This window comes from Triticum aestivum, chromosome 5A, assembly GCF_018294505.1.
Source record: "Triticum aestivum cultivar Chinese Spring chromosome 5A, IWGSC CS RefSeq v2.1, whole genome shotgun sequence".
Taxonomy (NCBI): domain Eukaryota; kingdom Viridiplantae; phylum Streptophyta; class Magnoliopsida; order Poales; family Poaceae; genus Triticum; species Triticum aestivum.
Window position 1 is genome coordinate 12959824 of NC_057806.1, and position 27991 is coordinate 12987814.

The 27991-nt window shown below is 45.8% G+C and overlaps 1 protein-coding gene across 2 annotated transcripts; it reads right to left on the reverse strand.

Moving 5' to 3' along the window:
- Window positions 1–18948: 18948 nt before the first annotated feature.
- On the reverse strand, window positions 18949–26619 carry LOC123102013 (short integuments 2, mitochondrial). Of its 2 annotated transcripts, none has more exons than XM_044523264.1 (8): window positions 26324–26619; window positions 25803–25907; window positions 25576–25653; window positions 24849–24990; window positions 24611–24681; window positions 23389–23485; window positions 22995–23206; window positions 18949–20010 (listed from the first exon to the last, which is right to left on the reverse strand). In XM_044523264.1, exons 1-8 carry the CDS (start codon window positions 26483–26485, stop codon window positions 19765–19767), a joined length of 1113 nt encoding a protein of 370 aa, XP_044379199.1. In that variant the 5' UTR covers window positions 26486–26619; the 3' UTR covers window positions 18949–19764. The 2 variants fall into 2 exon arrangements, with proteins under 2 accessions (XP_044379199.1, XP_044379200.1); XM_044523265.1 differs by having other exon boundaries at window positions 25803–25891; window positions 26324–26534.
- Window positions 26620–27991: the final 1372 nt, after the last annotated feature.

Genomic DNA, 27991 nt, shown 5'->3' on the forward strand with positions numbered 1-27991 from the left:
ATGATTAGTATATTTGCGTGGTGCTCCATGGAAACGAACCCAGACCTTCTCTAAAGGTGTGCCCTCTGGCTCTTTCTCCTTCCACTCATCAAAAGCCAGGACAACGTTGGTACCCTGAACTCTGCACATGCCAAACTTACGAATATGTTCCTGATCCTCCTTTGTGGGAAACTCAACCTTGTAGGACTGGGACCCCAAACTGACAAGGTCCCACTGATGGTTACCAAGTACTAAATCCTGCAACTGTCGCACAATCTGTGCCTCAGTTAAAGTCCCACTGGTAACCTTGACAACCGCGGGGTAAGAACTCTCTTGGACATGCGTCACCGGTGCCACATCAGGTGACTCAAAAAACATAAGCTCTTCACAACAAACCCCATATATATTGACCATCAGTTTGGGGCCAGAAAGTAAAGGACACTCACCGGTTGTATGCTGCGATCTAGAACAATAGTCACATAATTCCGTGGTACACACTACCGCAAAATGCCCCGGTTCGCCACACCGATAACATGGTAGCTTCTTTTTCTTGACAGCCCACTTCGATAACTTGCCACCGTCACGCTTGTCCGAACCTTTATCAGAACCTGCGTCACCAGCCTTACCATCCGCGGTGTTGGTCAGGGGGACGGTGACTGCAGCCAAGGCCTGAACTGTCTCCGCCGCTACCGCGGGAAGGGGAAGCGATGTCGGCTTCTTCGAGACGAGCTCGGCTTGGGTCATGGCAACCAGATCAGCAGGCAGTGGTGGCGACCGCGGTGGTGGCGGGCGGCGCCCTCCTCCCCTCCCACCACGGAATCCACGATGATTTCCCCGGTTATATCAGTTGTTTGGTTTGGCCACACCCTCGACGAAATTGCCGGGAGGTCCTTGAAAGCCATCCGAACCTCCATCATTGAACTATCCATGACCACGTCCGCCTCCCGAGGAAGAACCCCGGTGCTGACCTTCGCCGTAAACGTCATATCCATCATCTCCCCAGTTACCGTACCGATTATAGCCTCCATAGCCCCGACCAGCACCGCCAAAACTCTCTCGACCTTGGTTAAAGTCCCGGCCTCCACCGCCAAAACTCTCTCGACCATGGAAGTCACCACAGCCGAAACTCCCCTGACCGCGGCCTACACCCCGGCTGCTGTCACGGTCGAGTAAGTCATCCCGACCTTGGGCAGCCGCCGCAACCGAGGGCGGATGAGGCGCCAAGGTGTCCCGCCCAGGGCCTACGCGCGCCGGCGGCGCCGTTGCCCGAGCCGGAGGTGCGGCCTGCTTGGCCAGAGGCGGCTTGCCGCGGCCCGCCATGCGAGCACCGGCACCTGTGCAGATCCTCGCCGCCCGACCAGTCCCGGGCGATGGAAAGCCTGGACGGCGGAAAACCCTAGCGACAGTAGCGACGCGCTCAGCCTGCACCACGTCGAAACTAGCCTCATGCAAACCCAGGCTCTCGATCGGTACTGTGGACGTGGCTTGGGCCTTCCCTTGGGCCACACACCCAGGTCGAGAAAAGCCCACGACCGACGCACCATCAGCACGACTATCACGGTCCAAGATGGAATTCAAAAAGGGTTTGTCTAGGTTTAAGTCAGCTGATGTCACTTAAAGTAGAATAGGCCCGTTTCTTGACTTGGTGTCTGATGGGCTGTACACGCATGACTTCTGGGCCTTTCTTGTTTATTTCAGCTGGGTTTCTTTCTCTGTTTGTGTCTTTGTGCTGAGATGTTCCCTCGCTTGCTTTTTTTACGCGGGGCAAAAAGGTATTGACCAAAATAGTAGAGGCCCAGAATAGAGACACAAAAGTACAGGACAAGTGCTCTCGGCCAAGGATTTTTTTTATTGCGTTGTGATTTTTCTGGACGCTACTCCTTCTTGCAGCGCACTAGAAGGGCTACTAGCGTATCGTTAGCTCTTTGTATGATTTTCCGGCGTGTAGTTTTCTGTTCGTTTTTCTTGGTTTTCCTGTTTTATGTTTTCCTTTTGTTTGTTCAAAATGCATTTTTTATTTTTCTTTTTCATTTTCATTTCCATGTTCACTAAAAAAACAAATTAAGTGCTTGTTTACATTTGTCGCGATATTCACAAAAAGTGTTTCTGTATTTCAAAATCTTCATTGTGCATTGAATAATTGCAAAAAATGTTCAATAAATTTTAAAAACATTTTCCATATATTTAAAGAATGTAAAATAAAAATAAAAATGTGCAATGTATATTTGGAAAAATAATGAAATTTAGGGAGTGGCTAGTTACAGGATTTGTACACCTTATAATTGTGTTTGATGTTACGTCGTGCGTTTGTAATTGAGATATGGCGTGTGCATTAGTTTTTTCGATAAAACCCGGGAAAACACCACTAAATTGTAGTCGTGTTGAAGACATGTAGTTGGAGTCTGAAACGACACCTGCAGTTGTGTGCCTAGTGATAGACATGCAATTGCCTCCTCCACCTCTACAAACACCACTAAGTTGTAGTCGGGGGCGACACTTACAGTTGCAAGCCTAGTGTCGGGCATGCAACTGCCCCCTTCTCTCACGCCGGCCTCCAGCAAAAACACAAGGCCACTTGCAGCCACGAGGGAGACATGAAGTTGTAGTTGAGGGCGACACTTGCAGTTGCAAGCCTAGTGTCGAGCATTCAACTCCCCCCTCCTCTCCCACCGGCTTTTGACAAAAATACAAGGACAGTTGCAGTCATCAGGGAGCATGCAATTGCAGTCGCAGGGCACACTTGCAGTTGCAAGCCTAGTGTGGGGCACAGAACTGCCCCCTCTCCCACTACCCACCGACAAAACAAAATGTCAGTTGTGGTCGGGTGTGTCGACATGCAATTGCAGACAGGGTGACACTTGCAGTTTCATGCTTAGTGTTAGACATGCAACTCCCCCCCGGTCTCCCATGGACCATCGACAAATCAAAAAGGTCAGTTGCAATCGGGTGTGTAGGCATGCCATTGCAGTCGAGGGCCACACTTGTAGTTGCAAGCCTGGTGTCGGGCATGCAAATGTCCCCTTTCACACCTCCCACTGACCACATAAAAGTTTAGTGCGGTTGAGTGTATAGGCATGCAATTGTAGTCTAGGGAAGATACATGCAGTTGCAACCCTAGTGTTAGACATGTAACTGGCCCCCTCTCCGGCGCCCACCAACAAAACAAAAGGTCAGTTGCCGTTGGTCTGTAGGCATGCAGTTGCAGTCAAGGGTGACACTTGCAGTTGCAAGCCTAGTGTTGGGCATGCAATTGCCCGCCTCATTTCCCGTCGGCATCCTATAAAAACATAGTGCCAGTTGCAGTTGGGAGGGGGTCATGCAATTGTAGTTAAGGGCGACACTTGCGGTTGCAAGCCTAGTGTCGGCCATGCAAAATGAAAAGTCGAGTTGCAATCAAGTTATAAGACATGGAGTTATGACCATGCTAGAAGACATGTAGTTGCGTGCCTACATTTGAGCATGCGACTGCCCCCTCCAACAAAACGAAGGTCCTCAGTTGCGACCAAGTTAGGAGACATGCAGTTGTGTGCCTAGTGTGGGATATGCAACTGGCCCCCTCAACCCATACAACATAAAATGAAAAAGTCAAGTTGCAACCAAGTTATAAGACATGCAGTAGCGACCATGCTAGAAGACATGGAGTTGCGTGCCTATGGTTGAGCTTGCAAACTGGCCGCCTCTCTCTCGATGCCGCCCCTCCGACAAAAAAAAGGTCCCAAGTTGCGACCAAGTTAGAAGACATGCAGCTTCGTTCGTGCCTAGTGTGGGACATGCAACTGGCCCCTCTCCCATTGCAACAAAAATGAAATTTGAGTTGCAAACAAGTTATAAGACATGTAGTTGCGACTATGTGGAAAGAATTGCAATTCCGTGCGTACGGTTGATCATGCCACCGCCCCCCCCCCCTCTCTCTCTCTCAACACCGCCCACTCCGACAAAACGAAGGTCCCGAGTTGCGACCTAGTTCGGAGACATGCAGTTGCGTGCCTAGTGTGGGACATGTAACTGGCCTCTCTCCCCGTACAACAAAAATGAAAGTCGGAGTTGCAACCAAGTTATAAAAGACACGCAGTTGCGACCATGTTGGAAGACTGTAGTTCCATGCCTAGTGTGCAACATGCAACTAACCCTTCTCCCCATACAACAAAAAATGGATACATTTGTGAATCAAAAGTTTCGAATAAGTAAGGCCTAAAGGAGAGTACTTATACAAATGGACATCCGTAAACTTCTCACTACAGTTCATGCAATTGACACTCAACTACTCATGTCATGAAGTTTTCACCTTCTTTTATCCTTTTTTTGCAAGAAGAAACACAACATAAACATAGTGCCTACTCACATAATGAAAGATGCTAAAACAATTCCCGAATGACTTGCCCAACACTTATCGTATGCTTGGCTATCAAATGCTATATATGTAGTCACACATCTACTCACACGCCTTAGGAATTAGGATGTTAAAGGTCCAATGCTTATGAGTTTAGATAGTTTTCCTTTCATATTAGTTTCAATCTATGGAATACTCTGAAATATTGGAAGAAAGCAAAAGATCATGGTAAGCATTTACTGTACTACTAGCATCATAATACTCACACATTTGGACGAGCCATTTCTACATGGAACTCCACTAGAAAAATTAGGCAATGATTTTGTACAATTATTGTTCTTGCGAGCCTAATGGATTTTTGTTCGGTTCCTATCAGATTCAAACCACATCAAGGATCTCACACTTGAAAGGTTGGACAATCAATAGTAGGAGGAAGATGGTTGCTCAAGTGTGTGGCCAGGCTGTTGTTTTCCATTACGGAAGCCAAAGTTGAAGAGTTTTTTCTAGATCTGGCTATATGTCCTGGATGCCTAATGTCATGGTACTGAATAACATCGTAAACAGTGAGTTTCTATGTAGCCTGTGTAGTCTGCTTACCATTCCTTAAGAAGGACAGCTACAACGCACCAAAACAGAGTATTTGTGGAGCTCTTTTACAGTACCCCTAAATAAATGTGAGCCATTCATCCATCTTAATCTAACGGCTAAACTTACATGGTACTCCAATATAAGCCTAGGGAGTGCCACCACAAAAGAATTAGGAGTACCTTGATGTTAGAGGTAAAACCATAATCAATGGGCGATTTATTTATTTCTCAATGTTATATTAATTACTATAGAAATACTAAATAGAATGAGATGCCAATTTAGTAAGACTTGCTCGTAAGGTTGTGAACGCATACTTCAAACATAATTTTCTGATGAACCCTAATCCGAATCAGTGTCATTGGTAAAAAGTGAAATCCCAAAACATATAGGATGATCATGTGTGGCGGGGCATGATGATCGCATGGTCATCACCACCGAGGTGATTAGGAGTATGCCACAGCAGTTCACGATCCAGATTCTGCACACCCGTGATGAGCATGTCAATGGCCGCCGCCAATGGCTGCGCCTACGTGAATTCGTCAGGGATGACTCTGCCGTACGGGATACTTGCCCATCACGGGTATATGGGGAGGAGCGCAGTTCTCCAACAGCGTCATAGTTCAATTAATCTGTAATTAACAGGAATTCACCGGATGGCTACTAATATTTCTTGGTTAAATTGTTCAAATCGATACATCTCACGAGGGTGCAGCGATGAGGGGAACAAAGTCTCCAGCCGCTACCACGAAGGTGAAACAAACAATGCGATCGCGGCGGCCTGATGCGGTTGATTCAGTTGGAATAAAAATCAGAACTAATTAGCCAAGAGAAAATGTCTAACATACCCCTATAGATGGATGGTTGGATTTATCTGGTACTCCCATCTCTCACTCGGGAGTACCAGGGTACCGTAAAAACAACCGTATTTGTGACCATTGTTGTAATCTCTCCTACCAGAATATGAAAGACATGATTCCCGAATGAACTGTTATCTACATGGACATTTAGATATCCTCTTTACTTGTAAATCAGGTGTATGGGCTGCTTGTTGTTTTTACCAGGAGGGGGAATGGAAAATTTGTTTCCCAGAAAATCTCAAAAGTTTCAGGGCTTTCTTCACCGAAAGTATTCAAACGGATTTTGAATTCAAATTCTGTTAGTGTCACAATATATAGTGTTTAACCTACCATATATGCACAAACTACTTCATGTTCTGATTGTCAGGACTCAGGACGAGTAGTTCCTTCGAATCCTCCACGGGCTGTGTCGTGCTAAAATAGGCATGTAACGGCTCTATTTAATCTTTCACGGGTTTTCCTCTGTTTTATTCTCCATTTTTCCAGCAGGGGAATGATACGGAGTAGTAGGTGTCAGCCGCAGTGCTTCTCCTCACCGGTATCCTGGCCGCTCCGGCAGCCTCCATCGTCACTTGCACCAACCAATGTCGCACGCCGCCACCTGGTCGTCATGCATATGGTCGCCGCCGTCGCCGCTGGCTCGCTCCCTTTCCTTCTCCAGGTCCGTCCCCCTTGTTGCGCCTGCCGCAAAAGCAGAGCACCGCCGGATCCTCCCTTCCCAGAGGATCCAAGCCCTGGATCCTGCACCAGCCGATGGGCCTCCCCGCGCCCACGCTGCTACGGGCGACCGGACGAGATGAATCTGTAAGGTAAGAGCTGGGTGCTCCGAGCTTTAATTATTGTGACCCCGTTTGCGAATTATACCTTTGTTATTGTTCTGAAACATAAATCATGCCTTGCTTCCAGGATGAGATTGGCACATGGAATTGACGTCCCTGCCACACACACGCGCTGATCGCTACATATGGTAGAAATTTCCCAACGCCAGCAAAAAAGAAGGGAATTTGGTATTTTCGGTTTAGGTGTCGGTTTGGTCTTTGGTTTATTGGTTTTTGTTCCCACCCTACCTCAATGGAGGAAAAAAGTTTACGAAATTGAAAAAAGCTCATTGATTTGAAAAGAAAAATCACAAATTTGACAAAAAAGATGTGAAATTGAAAAAAGTTCATCAATTTGAAAAAAAAAGTCCATGAATTTAACAAAAATGTTCTCAAATTAAATACTCTCTACACATGAGGCCGCCCATCTAGTCCGGTTCATTGCCGCGGACAGAAACAGGGAAAATACAAATAAAAACTTTAAGTACATGTTTAAATTATGATTTTAAATATTTTTCTTCAAACCTGATATGGATGCCTACCATGAGCATGCCCACCTACTTGCAAAGATTAGGGTTGCTTCGAAAATGTCCAAAAAAAGACTATGTTCAACGGAGGGTGTTCGGGTAGGCTAGAAGACTCCGCGCCTGAGAGCACGTTGTTTCTCGACATCCTTGAAACTAGATGATATCCCACGCGTTGCAGCGTGGATTTGTTACAATATTTTTGGTGATATTTAAATGAAATAAAAATAGATAAAATATACTCCCTTCGTTCTAAAATAAGTGTCTCAACCTTAGTACAATTTTGTACTAAAGTTAGTATAAAGTTGAGACACTTATTTTGGGACGGAGGGAGTATTGTATTTGACTATTATATTGTCAATATATACACATAATATAAGTAGTATTTCCATGCATGCTGAGAGAAACATAATTTGTGTGATTGATGAGGTGGCATGTGTGGTGAGTTGGATATGTGCATATTGAGAGAAAATATAAATATCATTCTCATGCATGTTAAGATAAATAATTAGTGGGGTGATGAGTGTCATGTGTGCATGTTAAGAGAACTGAGATTGTGGGGGTCAACTATTTAGATATATAGGATGGCCCCAACTTTTTTCATGACCTTATATGAACAATAAAAGGCACCATGCCAAGTTATTTTGGTTTTCGACAAATTTTGCATTTTTTGAAGTTTTCTTAGTCAAAAAGGTTGATAAATGGCCAGGCGTGTCGCAACTTGCATATTATGTCAGAAATCTCACAAACCTGGCAAGAATGTCTACCATGCATGGGCATGCCCACCTGCTTGAAAACATTTGGTCATTTCGTGAATGTATAAAACTAGACCATTTTCAACAAAGGGTGCCCTGATAGGCCGGAAGGGTCTGTCTGAAATATCGGAGGAAAACAACGCATGAGCATGTCCAGACCGCTTGGTCGGTAGACCGATTTTACATTTGTGAATCACAAGTTTCAAGTGAGCAAGGCCTAAAGGAGAGTATTTATACAAATGGATACATTTGTGAATCACAAGTTTCGGATAAGTAAGGCCTAAAGGACAGTACTTATACAAATGGACATCCGTAAACTTCTCACTACAGTTCATGCAATTGACACTCAACTACTCATGTCATGAAGTTTTCACCTTCTTTTATCCTTTTTTTGCAAGAAGAAACACAACATAAACATAGTGCCTACTCACATAATGAAAGATGCTAAAACAATTCCCGAATGACTTGCCCAACACTTATCGTATGCTTGGCTATCAAATGCTATATATGTAGTCACACATCTACTCACACGCCTTAGGAATTAGGATGTTAAAGGTCCAATGCTTATGAGTTTAGATAGTTTTCCTTTCATATTAGTTTCAATCTATGGAATACTCTGAAATATTGGAAGAAAGCAAAAGATCATGGTGAGCATTTACTGTACTACTAGCATAAAAATAGTCACAAATTTAGACCAGCCATTTCTACATGAAACTCCACTAGAAAATTAGGCAATAATTTTGTATAATTACTGTTCTTGTGAGTCTAATAGAATTTTGTTCCTCTCCAACCAGATTCAACCCAGACCAAGGATACTGTAGTTGAAAGGTTGGACGACCAGTAGTAGGAGGAAGATGGTTGCTCAAGTGTGAGATCAGGTTGTTGTCTTTCATCACGGAAGCCAAAGTTGAAGAGTTTTTTCAGATATGGCTATCTGTCCTGGATGCCCAATCCCCAATGTCATGGTACTGAATAACATTGAACATTGAGCTTGTGTGATTCCATCATATACTAATTCTGTTAAGTCCATTAGAATAAGATGGACCATAAAACACAGTGCCAAAGACAGATGTAGCCATGTAATTTGCTTACCATTCCTTAAAGACATATGTCCAATTCTAACAATTCACAAGATTGTTGTTTAAATTGCACAAACCCTTTGACTTGCCTCTTTGTAGCCCTTGTCTAGGAATGTACGTGATTGATATGGTATTCACAGAAGTCGTGAAAAACGAAGGGGTCGGATCATCTGACAAGCAGCTACTCTCAGTGTATGCCAAGACTGAGATCCGTGCACATTCGACGATGGGATGGGTGGATGGATCTCCAATGATATCTGCAACCTGGACATAGGATTTGTGGCCCTCGCGCGAAGCGTCGAGGCTGTAATACAAGTCTATGCAAAGGTCAATGACCAACACCCTCAGCATTTGAGGTTCACCGACTTGAGCACCGGCTACTATGATGAGATAGTGTTGTTCAATGGGAAATTCTCCGGGGACGAGAAACTATTCGAGCACATCGTCGCTGTAAGGCCAGCGAACAATTAGATGTTGTTCTGCGAGTGGACTGGTTGACGTTTCGGTGGACCTTTCATGGTGAACATATTGGACATGTTAGAGCATCTCCAATCGTTTGGCCCCCAGCGCACGGGCCAGCGCTATTTTGGCCCTTCGGCCGGTGCTTTTTCGGCCCTGGGGACGATCTAGTTACAAGCCACGCCCCTAGGTGTCGGCCCCAAGACGTTATAAATTTAAACTTGACATTTTCCGCTCTTCAAAAAACGCCACAAGTCCGGCGATTAGCGGCTACCACATAGTTTGGCGATCACCATGCCACAGTTCGACGATCAATCACTCGAAAGTTTGGCATTCAAAAGGAAGGTCGTGTATGCAATGCATCAAATGGCGGCATTGTCCTCCTGCGTCGGATTGGTCGGAGTCGGCATGCACGGGCTGGTCGGCATCGGCGTGGCTTCTGTGCTAGGCGTCGTGGAGGCATCATCGCTCAGGCTTGGCGGCGGCGTTGGGGTCAGCGTGGGAGTTGGCGCGGTCGTCGACAGCATCTGGTTCAAGATGAGGCCGCGCTCCGCCGGGTACCATGCCTTGACCTGCTCGCCCATCGTCGACATGTCCGCCCCCATCAGGAATGCTAGGTCGATGTTCCTCTTCTTCGCGGTGATGTTGGTCCGGAGTAGGTTGAGCTTGACGACGCTATTCGTCATCAACGCCGACCACCGCGCCTCGGATGTCTCTTCCCTCTGGGCGACGTGGTTCTTGGTGTCGGCGATGCACTGCTCGATGGACGCTTGCAACCGCGCGGTAGCCGGCACAACGTCCTTCGCCGTCTTGCTCATTTCTTGCCGTCTGGGCGCCCATCAGCCGCGCCCGGCGTCGGCGCGTCCGCCTTGTACGTCTCCTTGGCCTTGGCGAGGGTGCGCCGGACATCCGCCCACTTCTCGCACTTCACGATCCGAAAGAACACGTGGAGGTACTTGAACTCTTGGTCGGTGCTGCTGTCCTGGCGGTACATGGCGAACATCCGAACCGTCTGCACCGAAGAACAAGTGTCGGCGACGCACATGGCGAAAAGGAGCGAGAACCGACGTCTGTGCATACCTGACCCTTGACGTTGACGCTGCTTTCCGGGCGAGCCGCAACCTCCTCGACGATCCCATGTCATCTGTTGCAGGCCATTTGGATGAGCGCCCAATGGTTCGCCATGGCCTTCGAGCCGCGTTGCATGTGGATGTCGTCGAAGTAGGGGTCGAACAACTTCCGCTCATCGAACTCCGACTTGATGTGCTCCCAGTACGTGTCGGCATTCTGGTTCGTGCCGGTGATCGGGTCGAGGCAGACGGTCTTTCATGCTTCGGTGAGGCACTTGTCTTCTTTGGACGCCCACTTGACGCACGGCTCGTCGGTCCTGGCCGCCTGCTTCTTCTTTTTCTCTTTCCTCGCCGGAGCAGGTGCCGGCTCCTCCTCCTCCTCCTTGCCGTAGTCGAGCTCGTCGTCCATGTCACCTGTAAGGTCCATTGTATCGTCTTGTGCATGGAACCCGGGGGAGGCGGCGGCCTCCGCCGAGCCACTCATGATGATGGCGTCCATGTCGGCTTCCGTCGCATCGGGGTTGCCTGCGACGACAAGGCTTGCGAGAAGAGCAGGGCGCCACGCCGCAGCGGCAGCATCGGGGAGGCGGTGTAAGCCGGCGGCGAGTAGGTGTACTGGGGGTACTGGACACCGGCGAACGCGGGCGAGGGCGTGCGCTGGGCGGTGTGGCCATGCGGAAAGGTGATGTTGGGGTTGAACCCGCCATGCGCGTCGCCGTCGGTGTAGCCAGGCGAGGGCGCGCACCCCCAGGGTTGTGGCGACGGCGAGAAGCCGGCAGACGACCCCACGCTTTGTTGGCTCCAGGCTTGCGGGCCGTGGCCACCGGGTGGATTCATCATTCCCGCGCGAGACGCCTCGGCCTACTCTGTCGTGCGAGATGCCTCTGCCTGCTCTGCCGCAGCTGCCACCGACGCGGCCGCGTCCCGGGCCCTCTTGGCGTTGAGCATGTTTCGCCGGTCGGTGGTGACAACCTCCTGGAGTTGAACCTCCGCCTTCCAGTCGGCATTCGACATGCCCGATGGTTTTGCCGGCGGCGCCCTCGGCTTCCTCTGCTTCGGCTGGGTGGCGTCGGCACCGGCAGCGGCGCGAGGGGCCGTATACTTCTTCGGCGGCATGGCGGCCGGATGGAGGGGAGATGGAGGGGAATGGCGAGAGAAGAGGCGCAGAAGGGGGTGTGTGGAGGGAAAAGGGGGGAGCGGGGAGCCGCGGGAAAAAGGACCGTCTCTCGCCGATAGAGCGGACCCACGCGCCTTTTTGTTTCGGCCGGCGCCCCCAGGCGACCCCTGAGGGCTTGGGTTCGCCGGTTGTTATTTTGGCCCAAACCGGCGATAAACAAAGACCTGAGGGTGCGACTGGGCCGATTTTTTGGCGTCGGCGCTAAAAAAAAGGGCCTTGTGGGGCATGTTGGGGACGCGAGTGGAGATGCTCTTAGCTCTTCTGATGGTACCGTGATTGGCACTTGATCAAATAAGTGCAGAAGTTGGCCTATAATGCTCTAGTTCTATAATTTGGTAGAAGATGAATTTCTCCTTGTAAAGCCCTTGTGTGATGAACAGCGGAAGGTTTGGCTACAAGAACATGTGGTGCGCGGATAGCGTGCATTTTCTCTGCTTGTTTTAACATTATATTTTGAGGCCTTGTTAATGATTCCTCTTAATTTCCATGCATCCTCCGGTGGTTGGTGTGGTACATCTTATACTTAGCTACCATCCATGATCGACCATTCATCATTTCAGCTCTCAACGGGAAGAAAGTTGGACAAGATGAGAAGAAACTTCCTGTGGAATGACGATGAGGAGGCTCACTGTGGGAAGTGCCTGGCAAACTTGAGACGATTTTGTGCGCCAAAGTCTGTTGGTGGACTCGGCATCGAAGACCTTGCCGCTTTCAGCAGAGCACTGAGACTGAGATGGGCTTGGTTTGAGTGGGATAACCATGATAGACCATGGAAAGGGACACCGACTCCTTGTGATAGTTCTGATATGCAACTCTTCAAATGTTGCACAAAAATATCCATCGGCGATGGCTCACGAGCCCTTTTTTGGATTGATCGATGGATGGATGGAGTTGCTCCGAGGGAGGTGGCGCCCCAGCTGTTTTACCTCGCCCGTCATAAGCAGACCACGGTTGCTGATGCTCTTCAGGAAGGAAAATGGATGATAGGACTGCAGCGATTGAACTCAGCCGAGATACTTCGCTCCTTCGTCCTCCTTTGGTATTGGAATCATGGCCTTACCTTAGCTAACCCTAGCTCCCCTCTAGCTCGCTCTTTCTCTGCTGCGCTCAAACGACACGAGGAGGACGAAGACAGAAGGAAGAAGAAGGACACAGGGAGAGTTTCCGGCACACCAACGCCACCGCACGAACGGTATTTTTTCCCGAGCACGAACTCGTCTCCCTCGCTGTTACAACGAGCCCCGCAGATGCTCTTATACCCTGGGCACACGCCGGGCACGACCCGCACGTCCCCCGTCCAGCCAGGCCACGACCTAGCCCGCTTCGGCCGCGCCCACTCCGCGCACACATGCGCCTGGGTCGCGTCGAGCCCGCGCTGGTCTGACCCGATCACACCGCCCTGCTCGCCAATGGCCACCTATGTCTACAGCGTGCCTACCGCGCGTGCACACGCGCACCCACGCACACGCACGCACGCACTCTCTATGGACCCGACGCGGCTAGCGCGCGCCCGCACATGCGCTCGCTGCAACCGATCGTCGCCGCGGCTTATTACGGCCAACATTTGGCACCAGGCCCAGCAAGTCCAGCTCGGCAACGCTACGGATGTGATTAGGTGGACCCTGTCTGCTACTGGGATTTACTCTGCCAAGTCGGCGTATATACAACAATTCATCACACGCCTACCACTGCCCCGCCTGCTAAACGTATGGAGGACCTCTTTTTTCAGGTGAAATCGTATGGAGGATAAAATTCTTTGTGTGGACCTTGCTCCAAAACAGACTCTGGACGGCTGATAGGTTGCTTAAAAGAGGTTGGGAGCATCAGTATATGTGTTGTGCTTGCGCCAGACATGAAATTTCTTTGTTTTCTCTTGCTGAAAGATTTTTTTTCAAAACTAGCATGTTTTTTACAGCAATTTCGGAAATTAGCAGTACTAACAAGTTATTTGCAAAACTAGCACCCCGTCGGCCTCTCATTGGCCGAAGAGTGGCTCTTCGGCCAGCCGCTGACCGAAGAGGGCACTTCTGCCTCCCGTTGGCCGAAATGTGCCCCAACTAGGCCGAAAAAGACTCTTCAGCCTTCCATAGGCCGAAGAGCACTCTTTGGTCAACCGTAGGCCGAAGAGTCCCCGGGCCCCACCTTTTGGCGTGAACGGTTGACCGAAGTTGCATGGTCGCGCTCTTCTGCTTACTGTAGGCCAAAAAGGGTTTTTTTTATTATGACTTACGAATGTTGTGTAACCATTTTGCAATGAAAAAAAAATTGCACAATCTTTTCCGTCAATATTTTCCCGCCAACTCTTTCCCCTCCATATGTTCCCGCCAACCCTTTCCCGCCATATGTTCACGCCACCCGTTTCCCGCCAACCCTTTCCCGCCATATGTTCCCGCCACCCGTTTCTCGCCAACCCTTTCCCGCCATATGTTCCCGCCAACTCTTTCCCTCCATACCCCAGTCGTTCTTTCCCGTCATTTTCTCTCCTCTCTACCTATAAAACCCCCTTGACCCGGAGGTGAATAAGCAGTCCAGTGTAGTCGAAATGTCCCATTATCCTTTCGATCGTAGTTTTCACCCTGGGATGAGCAGCACTCTTCTGAGGCTAGCTACCGATTTCAGGATGGACAATAGGATAGTTCCATGGGAAGAACTCACCGGTAGTGACACCATAATGAATGAGTTGGCTCACCAATTACGTAGGTCTGGGTGGCCTGAAAGGACCTATGAGGAGGTACGTAAAGAACTTCTTAGGTTGAATGAAAGGTGGAAGAAGGTAGTGGAGCCGAAGAGTGAAACTTTTAGAAGGACTGCAGAAAAGCATCCATTTCTATGGACTGAGGAGAGCGAGGACGAAGATGATATCTTCATGCCGCCGCTTCCGGGTCGTCCAATAGGGAATCTCTCGTATGACCAGAGCTACAACAATAGTGGACATCCAACCAGGCCTGACTTTCTAGACTTCAACAAGCAACCTTTGCACAAGCCTCTGTACGTAGCTGCTAACACGGCAGAACCAAAACTCCTCTGGACATATCCGCAGGGCAACGTGCGTCAGCTATCTCTCGTGCAATACTGATGAGTCGTGCATCAACAGTGGTCACGTGGTTCTCCGTGAACATCGTCTTGCCGAACAACCATAGAATGTATGCCTCTAGGGATCGATCAATCTCTGCGTCTGACAAATCTACTGCGGGGTATCCTAATCAGCTCTGAATGCAATCCGTCATGTTTGTTCACAGAGACGCCCAGCTGCAATTTTGTGTAGGAGTGCAAAACACAAATATCAATTATTCTCACTTTGTACTAATATAGAATATCGAAGCATTAGCTATTTACTCGACCGTTCAGATATTAGCAAGTACAGTAAACATTCTGTGGCACATGGCTGCATCGCCAATCTAAAGATTCAAATTGCCGCGTAGTAGCTCTTCATCTCTTGTTTTCCTCCAATATTCCAGAATTCTCAGCCGATAGATTTTGCACATGCAATTGGCACATGCAAATCGCGAGTCCTGAACAAAACCTAGGCCTAAATGGAAGTATTTATAAGCTTGACATCATGGGCTTATCATTGTTCCTCTGTGATTGAGATTGAACTTCTTTCATGAAGTATTCACTATTTTTCTTGTGTTTTTGCAAGAGGAAACAAAATATAGGAATAGAATGATCACATGATAAAAGAGAGACGATAAAACACCTCTTGAATGACTTGATCAACACACCTATTGCATGCTTAGCTAGCAAAACTGTGTGTAGCTAGTCCTATGTATATATGTATATCTACCTGCCTTAGGAATTATTATGTGAAAGGTCCAATGTTGTATCGTTAATATGTTCTATTGTACTCTCTCCGTTCCTAAATATTTGTCTTTTTAGACATTTGAAATGACTACTACATACAGATGTATGTAGACATATTTTAGAGTGTAGATTCACTTATTTGCTCCGTATGTAGTCACTTGTTGAAATGCCTAGAAAGACAAGTATTTAGAAACGGAAGGAGTAGTACCCAGTGTATGTGACTCTGAAATAAAATATTGGAGGAAAACAAAATATAGTGATATTTCCTTATACACTCCTGCATTACCAAAAAACCCAGATTTGTCAACTCCAACCCGGTAGCAGCTGCATTCCTGTCAGAAATGGAGCTCGCCACCAATCGCAACGCAGCCGCAGTGTTGTCCCCTGTATTCGGTGGCGCTATCTCGCAGCCCCGCCGCACCCCGTCCTTACTCCCGCTAAAGCGCCGCACAATCTGCGTGATAAATATTGCAGTCATGGAAGAACCCAGCCACTGCTCCAAACCATGAGCACCTTCCTGGCAATTGTCTTTGCCGGATAGGCGCGGCAACTAGATGAGCATCTAGCAGACGCCACTATGGGCCAGGCCTTTTTGGAGGGAGGCGGGGAGACAACACCGTTCGCGAAAACTTTTGCGTCCTCCTTCAGATGTCCGCGGCCCTCACCTACCGTGGCCAGATGCCCGTTATCAAGGTTGGAAGAATACTAGCCGATTTGCAAAGCAGAAGCGGGGCGTTGGAGTATTCGGGCTTAGGGATCAAGCTACCAAATTACATTGGGGACAACATCAACCCAACCCGAACCCCAAAGAATGATCCGAGGATGATGCAATTCATGTCCCGTGTTTGTATGTTTTTGTTTTGACGTGCTAGTTTTACTGCTTCTTTCTTGTAAGGAATCGATCTCCTCCCCTGAATATCAAAGTGTAGGTCAGTAGTTTGAGTCAGTCGGGCCTGTGTCTGCCGTTCTTTCAGAACTCCTTTCTACCCTTTTAGTTGCATTATGTATGAAACTGGGATGGTAATGAGGACAACCTGCCCTATTTCAGGAAAGATGTACTCCCTCTGTAAACTAATATAAAAACGTTTAGATTACTAAAATAGTGATCTAAACGCTCTTATATTAGTTTACGGAGGGAGTACCTCAGGAGCGAAGTGGCTGAGACAGAGAAAAGATGGCTAGATTGGTACTGCGAGTTGTATGGACAATACGCCAATGCGTTTGATGATATCCTTCGCTGCGAAGACAATGACAACAACACTCCTTTACCCCCCTTGAAAGTATTTCCCCACGTGACAGCGGCGTGCATCCGCGACAGCCGGTACTGCTATCACACTTTGTACAACACCCATGACACTTCCACCAGTAAGTGTTATTTATTCCTAGTAGTAACTAGTAATCTGCTCCTTTTTGTGATGTATGTATGCTCGAATGCACCGATACGGATACGGGTATCAGTATCGGGCCAATACGGATACGTAAATTCATCATTTCAAAAAAGTGCCAATACGGATACGTTGTAGCTACTCAAAGCAATCTGGGGTGATGAGAATAAGAGATCTTCAGAGATCAGAGAAGAAAGAAGAGGAGATGAGCTTGGCTGGGCAGGAGAAATGAAGAGAATTGTACATACATGGTGACTGCGTGAGAGGGGACGTTGGTGAGGAGGAGGATGGCTGCTGCGTGAGAGGGGACGTTGGTGATGAGGAGCAGCTTGTCACCGGCTAGCTGCCACCGCCGCTGGCCCTGGGACCTGGGTGAGCTGCCGCTGGCGACACAGCCGCCGCCTGGTGTGAGCACGGGAGGGAGGAAAGACGCTGTGAGGGAAAGGATGGGGGGCATCCGGGCACTAGGGTTGATGGTTGCCTCTTAACTGGGCTGAGTGGGTTCTTACCTGGGCTGGAAAAGTATCCAAAACGTACTGGCAAAGTATCCTTCGAGTATCGCAATTGTTTTAAATCATTTATTCTCGGATACTTCAAGGATACGTATCGGGGGCGTATCGGAGGAGTATCGGTATCGGATACGGTATCCGATACTGATACGCTGGTCGGCTGAAGTATCCGTGCATTCGAGTATGTATGTATGCAATGTTTCTAATTAGCAACTTACTTTTGTTATCGATGTACATCTATCCAGCTTCGTCATTTCTCGGATATCGCATGGCAAAACCGATGCTGCGGTTCTTCCACCTGTGTTTGTCAGGCTCCCGGTTGCTCCCTGGTCCCGTTAGCACGTACGGAATAATTGCCATTCAAGATGACTTGGAGCGGCGGCGGAATTATGTCTTCGACCATAACAGAGATGGTGTTGTCACGATTGAGGAGCAGCAGCTGCAGGAGGTAACCAACGGAGACTTGCTTTTAATACTCCCTCCATTCACTTTTGTAAGTCGCTTCAGACAACTCAAAATAGGCTATTTTGCACATTGTCTGAAATGTGTCTAAGGTATTATAAAAGTGAACATAGTAGTTTATTACAAGAAAGATGGTTTTATCATGTAGATGCATGTTTTATTGAGTTAATGTGTTCTGCTGGTGCATTATAATGCATCTGAAACTGGATGTATACTAGCTTGTCCAGTTCTAATAGTTAACAAGATTGTTGTTTAAATTGCAGGAACCCTTTTACTTGCCTCTTTGTAGGCCTTGGCATGGAATGTATGTGATTTATCTGGTATTTGTAGGGTGAAAAACAAAGGGGGGCGGATAATCCGACAAACAGCTATTCTCGGTGTATGCCGAGACTGAGATCCATTCACACTTCGACGACAGGCTGAGTGGATGGATCTCCAACGATGTCTGCAAACTGGACATAGGATTCGTGGCCCTTGAAGGATGGAGGCTGTAATACAAGTGTAGGCAAAGGTCGATGACCACCATCCTCAGCATTTGCGGTTCACCGGCTTGAGCACTGGCTACTGTGATGAGGTCGTGTTATTTCATGAGAAATTCTCCGGGGACTCGAAACAGGAGGTTGGATTTCTCCTTGTAAAGTCCTTGCGTGATGAAACAACAGAAGGCTGGGGTATTCAAATACTCGATACATGAACATGTTGCGTGTGCTCGATATTCTCTGCTTGATTGGCATTATATTTTCAGTGCTAGCTAATGTTTCATCTTAATTTCCATGCATCTTTCCGGTGTTTTGTGTGCATAACGAGCCATATGAAAAGGAAAAAAACAAAAGAGTCAAATGTGTGAACATCCACGGTGGATATTTCAAAATAGAACATCCACAGTAGATATTTCAAGTATATTTTGTGATCTACTCTAGATATGTTAAATATATTTGAAGTCCTAGCTAATAGTTCCCTCTAATTCCATGCATCTTCTGGTGGTTTGTTTTACGGATTTGATGATATACTTTTTGTGGCATATAACAGCTAATTTATAACTCTAATTTTGGGCCAAAGTTAGGCTCAAAACTGAAGGAGAGAATCGTAAACCTGGACAGAGGAAGTAGCATAAATAAAAGTAGTAAGCATGGTCTCAAAATAGGCAAGTAACTGTAAGATGACAAAGCACAAATATGTTTCCATAAAGTTAGAAAAGATAACACAAAGTCGCAAACCACAAAAAAAAACGTGCAGATAGGAAGTGGCCAAACCGCTGTGCTACTAGTCACCCCTATTTTGCTAGTGTAATCTGCCACGGCTCTCCTCCGATAACGACCTCAAGTTATCGGTGGAAGAGGGTCTCCGGACTCTGTGCACGGCATTTATGGCAATAGTTTAGGCTAGTTTGCTTAGTTTTTCAGTCTCATATTCAAGAGATCCAAAACTTTTCTAGCTTGCATCATGAGTGAAATTCACAGCTTCAGGAGATGCAAAACCTTTTTCAGCTTACCATGGCTACTCTAATCAATCATAAAGAGTTACTACTAGCAGACTTCTCTTTACATATATACAGAAAAAATTAGCTAATCCTGTTGCTGCATCATTCTTGCTGCCTACGGTTTGTACATATTGGTGCCACACCGACAGTCCAAGGAACCCACCTGCTGATGATGCAAAATCGATTCCCCTATATGTAAGTTTCTTAAAGACCTTGCACAGCCACTTCCACCGAAATCTCAGGAGAAAGGGGATGAGAAGAACGCGGGGAAAACAAGAAACAGCAGCCAATACACATAGGCAAAGAGCCCACCACCAAAAAAGCGGCAAGCGGAGAAACCCTGCAAGGGAATCTGCGCAGCAAGGCACACGTCTGCTTCTAGTTATCTATGAGTGGTGCTGAACATTGTGACAGATTGCATTACTTCACAACAAAACTAATCCTGGAAGATTGCAATCACCTGGCATTCAAAGGCAAGTGAATCTTCCCCTTCACTGCTTGTCAGGAAGGTCGTCGAGGATGAACGGGCCGAGTTTCCCTGATCTGAAAAGAGTCAATAACTTCTTGGAGGCCGGGCCATGTGATTCATCAAGCGGTTTGTGGGGTATTCTGAACACCTTTCGAAGGGCAACAAGCTGTGAGTCAATTAGACTTTCCAGCTCGTTATCTTCATCGAGGTTGCCTGTAAATTCCATGGCTGTACTGCACAGCGTTCTCTGGACCTCTATCACCAAGTCCTGTAACAGGAGGATGAGGTTGTTAACTCCTATTGGAAATAGATGACTTGGAGGAAACCATTGATTACCACAGTATCATGGGCACAGTAAGTTTTTTTTAAGGTTAAATGTGCAATTTGCACCGTACGAATAGTATGCATAATAACAATGAACACAAACAGCTTTTGATTGGACAGGAAGATGATAGTAGGAAGTTCTGTGTTAGTTTGTTATCCTGTGCTATCTTGAAGACGAGTCACAAAATCAACTCTGACACACAAGCAGAAATGATGAAGCAAACAAGTGAGAACACAAAGGATTGAGCAAAAAAAAAAAAAAAAAATTGGCAAGTCAACAAAATGTACTATTTTACAGTTCAATTATATTTAATTAGAATAATTAACAAGATATGGCAGATAGACATAATCACATGGTGGGAGTTCAACTAGCACAAAGTGTGCTACGGGACTCTGGATATGGGCCTTTTTGGATCTCAACCACTATTAATGTCTTGTATGCCGAGGTGTACACAACAGAGGAACTATAGTGACACACATCAGTGCAATGCACTACATCATTGCATGGTAACTGCTGTGGTAGGATAGATAGATAGAATTGCACTAACTAATATGGTGGGTTTCACACGTGGATGCAGCACACTCCACCAAAACTATGTTATGAGCACACATCAATCAAATCAATCAGACCATATTATCAACTTCTGCCATGGCCCTAAATTAGATCAGGAAATACAAATTAGCATCTATTGGCATTATTCCTTACAATTTTGCAGGACGAGCTAGAATAGTACTGGAGTGAAAACAACCTGAAGCTATGTGGATATATTTCAGTGTGCAACAAACCAATGGTCCGAAATGCTTGGGCAGTACAACATGACCACAAGTCTCACCAGACATCAAGATACTACATGCATCATGTCGTTCTGCACCAAAGGATTGGAAAATATCTATGTTATGTTGGTTTCGTTCCTGTGTTTGGTTGTGGGCATTATGTGCAATGGAATGGTTACACTTCAGTATTTGGTTCGAGAGATGGAATAGAATAAATTTGGTTCAGCTCACCTCTTGTGTGGAAAAGGGTGAGATTACCTTTCAATGCACCAACCAGCATACACACCAAGCAAAAATTGCAAAAGACTAGCTTTTTGTTGGAAAATTCATATACTGATGCCTATGTTTTACGTGTGTAAAATTCATTACTATATAAACCACACCATGGACAGTGTGGACTAGCCTTTTCTTTTCCTTCAATGCTCAGAATTCTAACTCTGATAGAGCAGCTATGAGAATGCAGGAAAACGAGGGTCGGTGCTATGGGACGTGATGAAGTGAGGGGAAAACAAAAGAGAACAAGGAGGAAACTTGCTAGCAGCTAGCTGATGTTGTAGCCAGTAGCACTAGAGCAAATCACCCTACTAACCCATGCTGCTGTTGCTCCTCTTTCTGCTAGCCGCTCCCACTCTCTGCTGCTGCTGCTGCTCTGCTGCGTGCTAGCTGCTTATTTCCCAGGCTTCCCCTGCTGCTCGGCCGAGGCTCGTCGCTGCTCCGCTCCTGCCTGGCCGCTGACGCTGCAAGCAGCTGCTGGCGAGGAGTACCGCACAGGCATCGCACCGCCACTGAGGAGCGCCGCCCACGAATCGATCTGCCTGCACGCTGCCCTGCGAGCCGACACCGCTGATTTTTGCTTTGCTGCTAGCCCTACGCCGCTAACCGCCTTCTCGCTGGGAGTGCCACTGTTTTTCCTTTGCTCATAGCCCACCGCCACTGTTCTTTCCATCTCCACCACCACGTTATGCAAGACAGAGATGATGGGATAGGTGGGTTAGGTGGGGGTGAGAGAGACGTGGGTGGTGAGACGAGATTGTTTTTTCCGCTAAGAGCTGGAACCATGTAATTCCAAAGATTTGGAGGAATCAGTGGATTCCGGATCTTCTAGCTAGCAGTCTAGCACAACCAAAAAATATGCTGAAATCCAATTTTGTCGCACATATTTTAAGCAAACCTTGGTGCTGATAGTTTAATCTGCAGTGAGTCAAAGATTGTGGCTTCAAAATTATCAGCTTCTGCCATGGTACTATACTAGTTTGCACGACAAAGTTATCATTATTTCGAACAATTTTGCAAGACACTAGGCCAGGATACAGCAGTGTCAAATGACCGAAGCAATGAATTGTGGTACATAAAATGTCAACAGTCTAGCATTCATGTATAGTAACATAAGACATGCCAGAACAAGATATTCTATGGCGAAGAATTTATTTTGTGAATAAATTCACTATTGAACTTGTTGCCAGCAAAACCACACAAAATTGGCTGAAATCCGACTTTGCTACACACACTCTGCGCAAACCTCCAAGCTGACTGTTTAATTTGCAGAGTTCAAAACAGAGTATGACAGAAAACAAACTAACAAAAACTAGATGGATGTGTAATGTTTGTTAATGTCCCAACTTTGCCTAATGCTAGCCCCAGCTAGCAGTGAATTGAAAGATTGTGACTTTGATATATCATGAATATAAAGTGAAGATAGATGTATACCTAGCAGGTTAGCAATATCAATCACCAGCACTTCACAATTACTTTATAACTACCATGTCAGCTACTGACAAGCTAGCTGAATAGAGTTCAACAGAACAATTAACAAAGAGGGTAGCATCTAATGAAAAAAACGAAACCATGACCCGAAGCTACAAATAATGCAAGCTCACATCACATGTGAACCATAACCATTTCATGCTAATCCAGTGCATCTGATTTTAAAAACTTCAGGTGGTAGGATCACACTGATTGTAAGTATCCTAAGGAGTTATTATTATTTTCAAAATAATCATCCATGTGATCCTCAAACCCTCATATATATAATACATCCTAATGTCAGCTGATGGCACACAGGAAAAGTTTGCATGATAGCACCTGGATATGGGTTTGGAGAGACATGCCCCCTTAATTGGCTCATGCAATGCATTTTCTGATAAGAGCCAGTACCTGAACATACAAGGCATCGGAATTGTTAAAACGCTGCCTCCTCCGCAGTGAACCTCTAGACCCTTTTTCACAACTGTCATCTGGATCTTCATCAAATTCTTCTCTTCTGTGTAGCAATCGCTCCCAATGTAGAGGGGTTTTTCTAATATTAAGAAGAGATAATAAATATTTGGCTATACGCTCCTCTCCTACCACCGAATCTTTAACAGCTCCTGTACATAAACAGAAAAGTACAATATTACAATGTGGCAATACAAGTATGTGAAAAATCCAATATCAGAGGAGAGTAAAAGTGGTAAAGAAACCGTGATAATCATTAAAGGCATAACAAAAATCTTGCTCTTCAGATAATTGTTGGCACAGAGAAAAGGACAGCACAGAATAAGAATCTAACCTGTCAGAGCAAGCTTTAGACCTGTTTCCATGTCTGGAATGCTTGGCACTAGAACACCTGGGGTATCAAGCACGTAAATGCTCGGCTGGCTTGCAATCTATCAAAAAAACATTGCATTGTTTAATGTACTCCAATTAATCATAACAGAAGAGACCAAACAACAGGGCACTGTCCTAGAAATGGCTCATACTTCTACAAATGCACTCACTTGAATAAAGGGTCACTGACACAGCAGTTCCATGTGTGTGGACAGTTGAAAATTACTGAGTTGATTGTTTTCATGAAAGATAATGGAGTCAGGGTTAAATGAAATAATTACCAGCCGAGCGCGATGACAGGGCCACATATGGCATATGGGCCAAGGACATGTTTGGTTTGTAACCACACTTTGCCAAATGTTAGGCAGACAAGTTAGGCAAGTGTTTGGTCGCAGCCACAACACACTTTCTTAGCCTCTTACCCCACTTTTCATAGAATCATTTGCTAGTCAACTACTGCCACAAGTGTGCAACCAATTTTGCTGCCTTGCCACACTTGTAGCATCAAAGTGGGGTACAGCGTGGAAGTCAACTAAACATGCCCTAATGAATTGTACTAGGTTTTGGGTTGCATGCCCAAGTTGCCCGTCATATGGATATGTTTAAAATGTACGCAGAACGAAGAGAATTGAGATCACAGAAGTAAAGAAAGGCAATTCCTGGCATCTATTTTCTCATATGTCTTTGTTTTTATGCTGTCCCCAAATCTTAGCTAAGATTGTGCATATGTGCCGTGACTAAGATCTTCTATTTTGTGAGCTTAAAGGCACATAGGTAGCTAATTTAGTTGCCAGATGGAGCTGCAAAGCAAGACTTGCCAGTATATATAAACTAACTATTATTAAAAACTTGAAGTTAAAACATAGTTTGTATCTTCTTAGTAGGAATAAGAGGGGGAAATATTCCAAGCTTCCAGCAGCTAGTCCATATCCATGGATGTGTGCCTATTTGCATTGAATACTACATCTAGTGTTGAATATGCGCGAATAACATAAAGTAACAAACAAAAAGGTACTCAAATATGACTCAGCTGGGCAGTCATTCACATGCATAATATAACTGACAAAGCAGTCAGGTTAACATGTGATATCTGTTGTTTTTCCTGGTATCTAGTGCAGTGATAATGAGCGTCTGGAAAAAATAAATTAACAAATTCAGTAGTGCCATTGACCTTAGAGCCTCACCTTATATCCTGCAATGTCTTGTGTAACTCCAGGGAGGGGTCCAACTCTAGCCCGCTTCATCTTATCGTTCACTGGGAATAGAGCAACAACAAACATGGATAACCAAGGAAATAAACAATATCCCTCTTTATTCTAAAACTGACTCCTAGTGCAGCACCCACGTTAGGCAATCTAATAATACCTGCAGCAAAGTGTGGGCTTTACACTAGTTTCTGTTATATACTTATATTGGCCATACCTGGAAATCTAGAATTGGCAATTCTATGAATGGAATTAATGAGTGCAGACTTTCCAACATTGGGGACACCAACTACCATAACAAGAAGTGTGGGCTCTTTCAAGATTGCTTCCCTTAGTTTCAACTCCACAAGCCCAAGCAGCTGTTAGTTACAGAAGCAAACATTAGATGTGTTAAACACTTAAACCTACACTTAGGACTAAATGAAGCAAATCATCGTCTAGGCCAGCGCAGTTAAAAACTTGAAACACTTACAGAGCCAAACGGAGGTTGAGTCAAATGAAACGATAAAGATATCAAAATCCAGTTAATAACATACAAGACGCAGTTCCAGAAGTCTGAATCCTAGTACAAACCTACTTCAATTGATATTCCTATTGATCCGGGAGTTACTATGAAGGTTCAGTCATCATGCGTCCTATTAAGTTAAGCCAGCTCATGTCCTAGTAGGTTAAGTTTAGAATTCTCGTAGAAGCCCTAGTAGTGGAAGGCTCTGTTTGTGAATGACCTTTACCAGCGCAGAATATAGAATCTCAGCAAGTGGTCTAGGCGTCTAGCGGCCAGTTACCCCTACAATTACTAATTAGGTAAATGAACCCCGCTCTCAAAGTTGCAAATAGTTTCAGAGCTTTAACATCTGATTGATGCTTTCAGTATAATACAGAAGGTATCCTGTGAGGTTTACACAAAGGAAAATGGATAAACATGACAGTAACAGTTAGCTAACCTGATTAATAGAGTTGCTGCTATGTGCATTTAATGAGATACAATCTTGCTTAGATGATTGAAAATGATCAAGCCACATCTGCATATAGGGGTAAACATGATCTTGTGAGTATCAGCATCAGCACCAAATCTCGTTGTGTATGATAGCAGGATTAAATCTCATGAATGTTCCAACAAGAGATAGTGCTTCCAGCCTGCGGAGGCTGACCAAACTAGATAGGTGCTTACATTCATTATATTGGGATTCGCTAGATCTTTCTTGTTTAGAGCAAGGATACGCCTCTTAGCTGAAAGCACCGGCTGAAGGTCTTCGTTTGCTGAGGATAACGGAATCTGGTCATAAGTTACATCAGTTGCAAGAAAGTAATCCTCAGAGGAATAGAGAAACACAAGAAGCAAACAAAGACTCATCAAATAGGCAGTTAAAATGATGACAATGCATGAAGCATGTTTCGCCAACTTGTACATGCTGCTACATTTTCTTTGGCGGGCATCTTGATAATTCATATACTTGTAATAACAAAGTAAGAACCTAAGCCTAAGAACTGAGACCGTATGTTCAGTTTCAAAATGTGTTTAGTTGCACGCAAGAAAGACGTGATAAAAGTGGCACTGTAGGAAAGGCATTTCATCGAACACCATGCGAGCACCGGGAGCCTGCCGCCCCGCCTCCCTTGCCGACAAGGCGAGACGTTTTCGAAAGAGGATGCTAGTGAGCAAAGGGAGGGGAGCGGGTGTGGGGGGCTTACGCGGGCGTCGCGGACCTCGATGACGAGGTCGGCGAGCTTGAGGCGGTCGCGGATGGCGCGTGAGGCGGCAGCCATGTGGCCGGGGAACCAGTTGATGGCTCCGCCGCCGGCGTTGAAGGCCATATCACTGGCGCGCTTCCCCACCCGCGTCAGACCTCGCATCCTGGCGGTGGCGGCTCAACCCCGCGTCGGCGTCGGCGTCGGCGTCGGTGTCGGCGGCGCTGCCTGCAGTGTCTATCGCAGCAAAAGGCTTTACAAGTTGGGACTGCTTTGTTCTTCGAGGGGGAATTTAGGCAAAAACCGTCAGTGCAGTTCTGGTTTTGTTTCGCGCAGTTTCGGCCCAAGCAAGCTCACTAGTACATCTTGCGCAGCGCCGGGAAAATCCGCCAGTGCTGTATCTCGCGCACTGCGAGATGTAGCTCTCGCTCGACTCAAGTTTTTTTTTTCTAATAAAATACAAATACAGACGCTCGCATACACGCACATAAACCCGATTCTATGAACGCACATATGTACACCCTACCTTTATCAGCACCTCTGAGGTACTGAGCCGGCACATCATCTTGAGACTGACAAAGTCGTCACAGACGTCTTCATAGTCAACGGTTACGTCTCCTCCCAATAAATGCACGTCGCCGAAAGGCCTGAAATAAATTCAGGAAAATGTGACCATCAACGATAAGTTTGGGACTTGAATCCTAATGGGTTGGTTCCACCGTAAGAAACCTCATCATCTGAGCTACGCTCAGCTCACACCTGAGTTGTGTTGTGTCACAAGAAAGTAGGGTCTAGTAGAACGCCCATAATATTGGAACAGATTGTTGAAGGGGATCGCTTGTCTGTCCATTAAACATTCTGGGTTTTCCTGGATACTCGGGTTCAAATACCCATGGATGTTTCATTTCTTGACTTACTTTATATAATTCTGAAAATATAAACTTTCTTCAAGCCTCTTCTCACATCTCTCATCAAGGTGTGCTGTTCTATAATGCCAGCTTGGCGTGTTTTGCTAGTTCGGTTGCTGTGTTCGCTCACTCAGGTTTGCTTTTTTTTTATCTTCTTCTATTGTACACTAGCTGAACTGGTCTGGTTTTTCTGCATTTTCTCTTTCTGTTTTCCTTTATGATTTTATTGGTTTTCTTCGGTTTTCACTCGATTGTTTTTTCTTTATTTTTCTATGTGTTTTTTCGTACATCTCTCATCGGCTTTCTTTGGTTTCCATTTGTTTATTTTTCTTTTCCCCTTTTCTAAGTTTTTCTTTATGTCTATCATTAGGGTTTTTCATTTTCATAAGGCTTTCTCTTACTTTTCAGTTGTGTGGTCCCTTTATAGTTTTCATTGTTTTTTCTGTTTGGGTTTCAGTCTTCACTTTTATTTATGTTTTTTATTTTTTTATTCTTGTGTTTTATTTCTTTATGAAAATACATGTCTACTTCTTTATATACATCGTACATTTTTTCTATACAACATGAAATATTTTATTCATGTTTAACATCTTTTAAATACATAATTAACATGTTTTAAATATACATTTTGATTTATACATTTTTCTGTTGTAGATTTTTTGTATACATCAGAAACATTTTTTATACATGTTTAATATTTTATGACAATGATAATATTTTTCAAATATATGTTTTGATGTATACCTTTATCCATACACGTTGT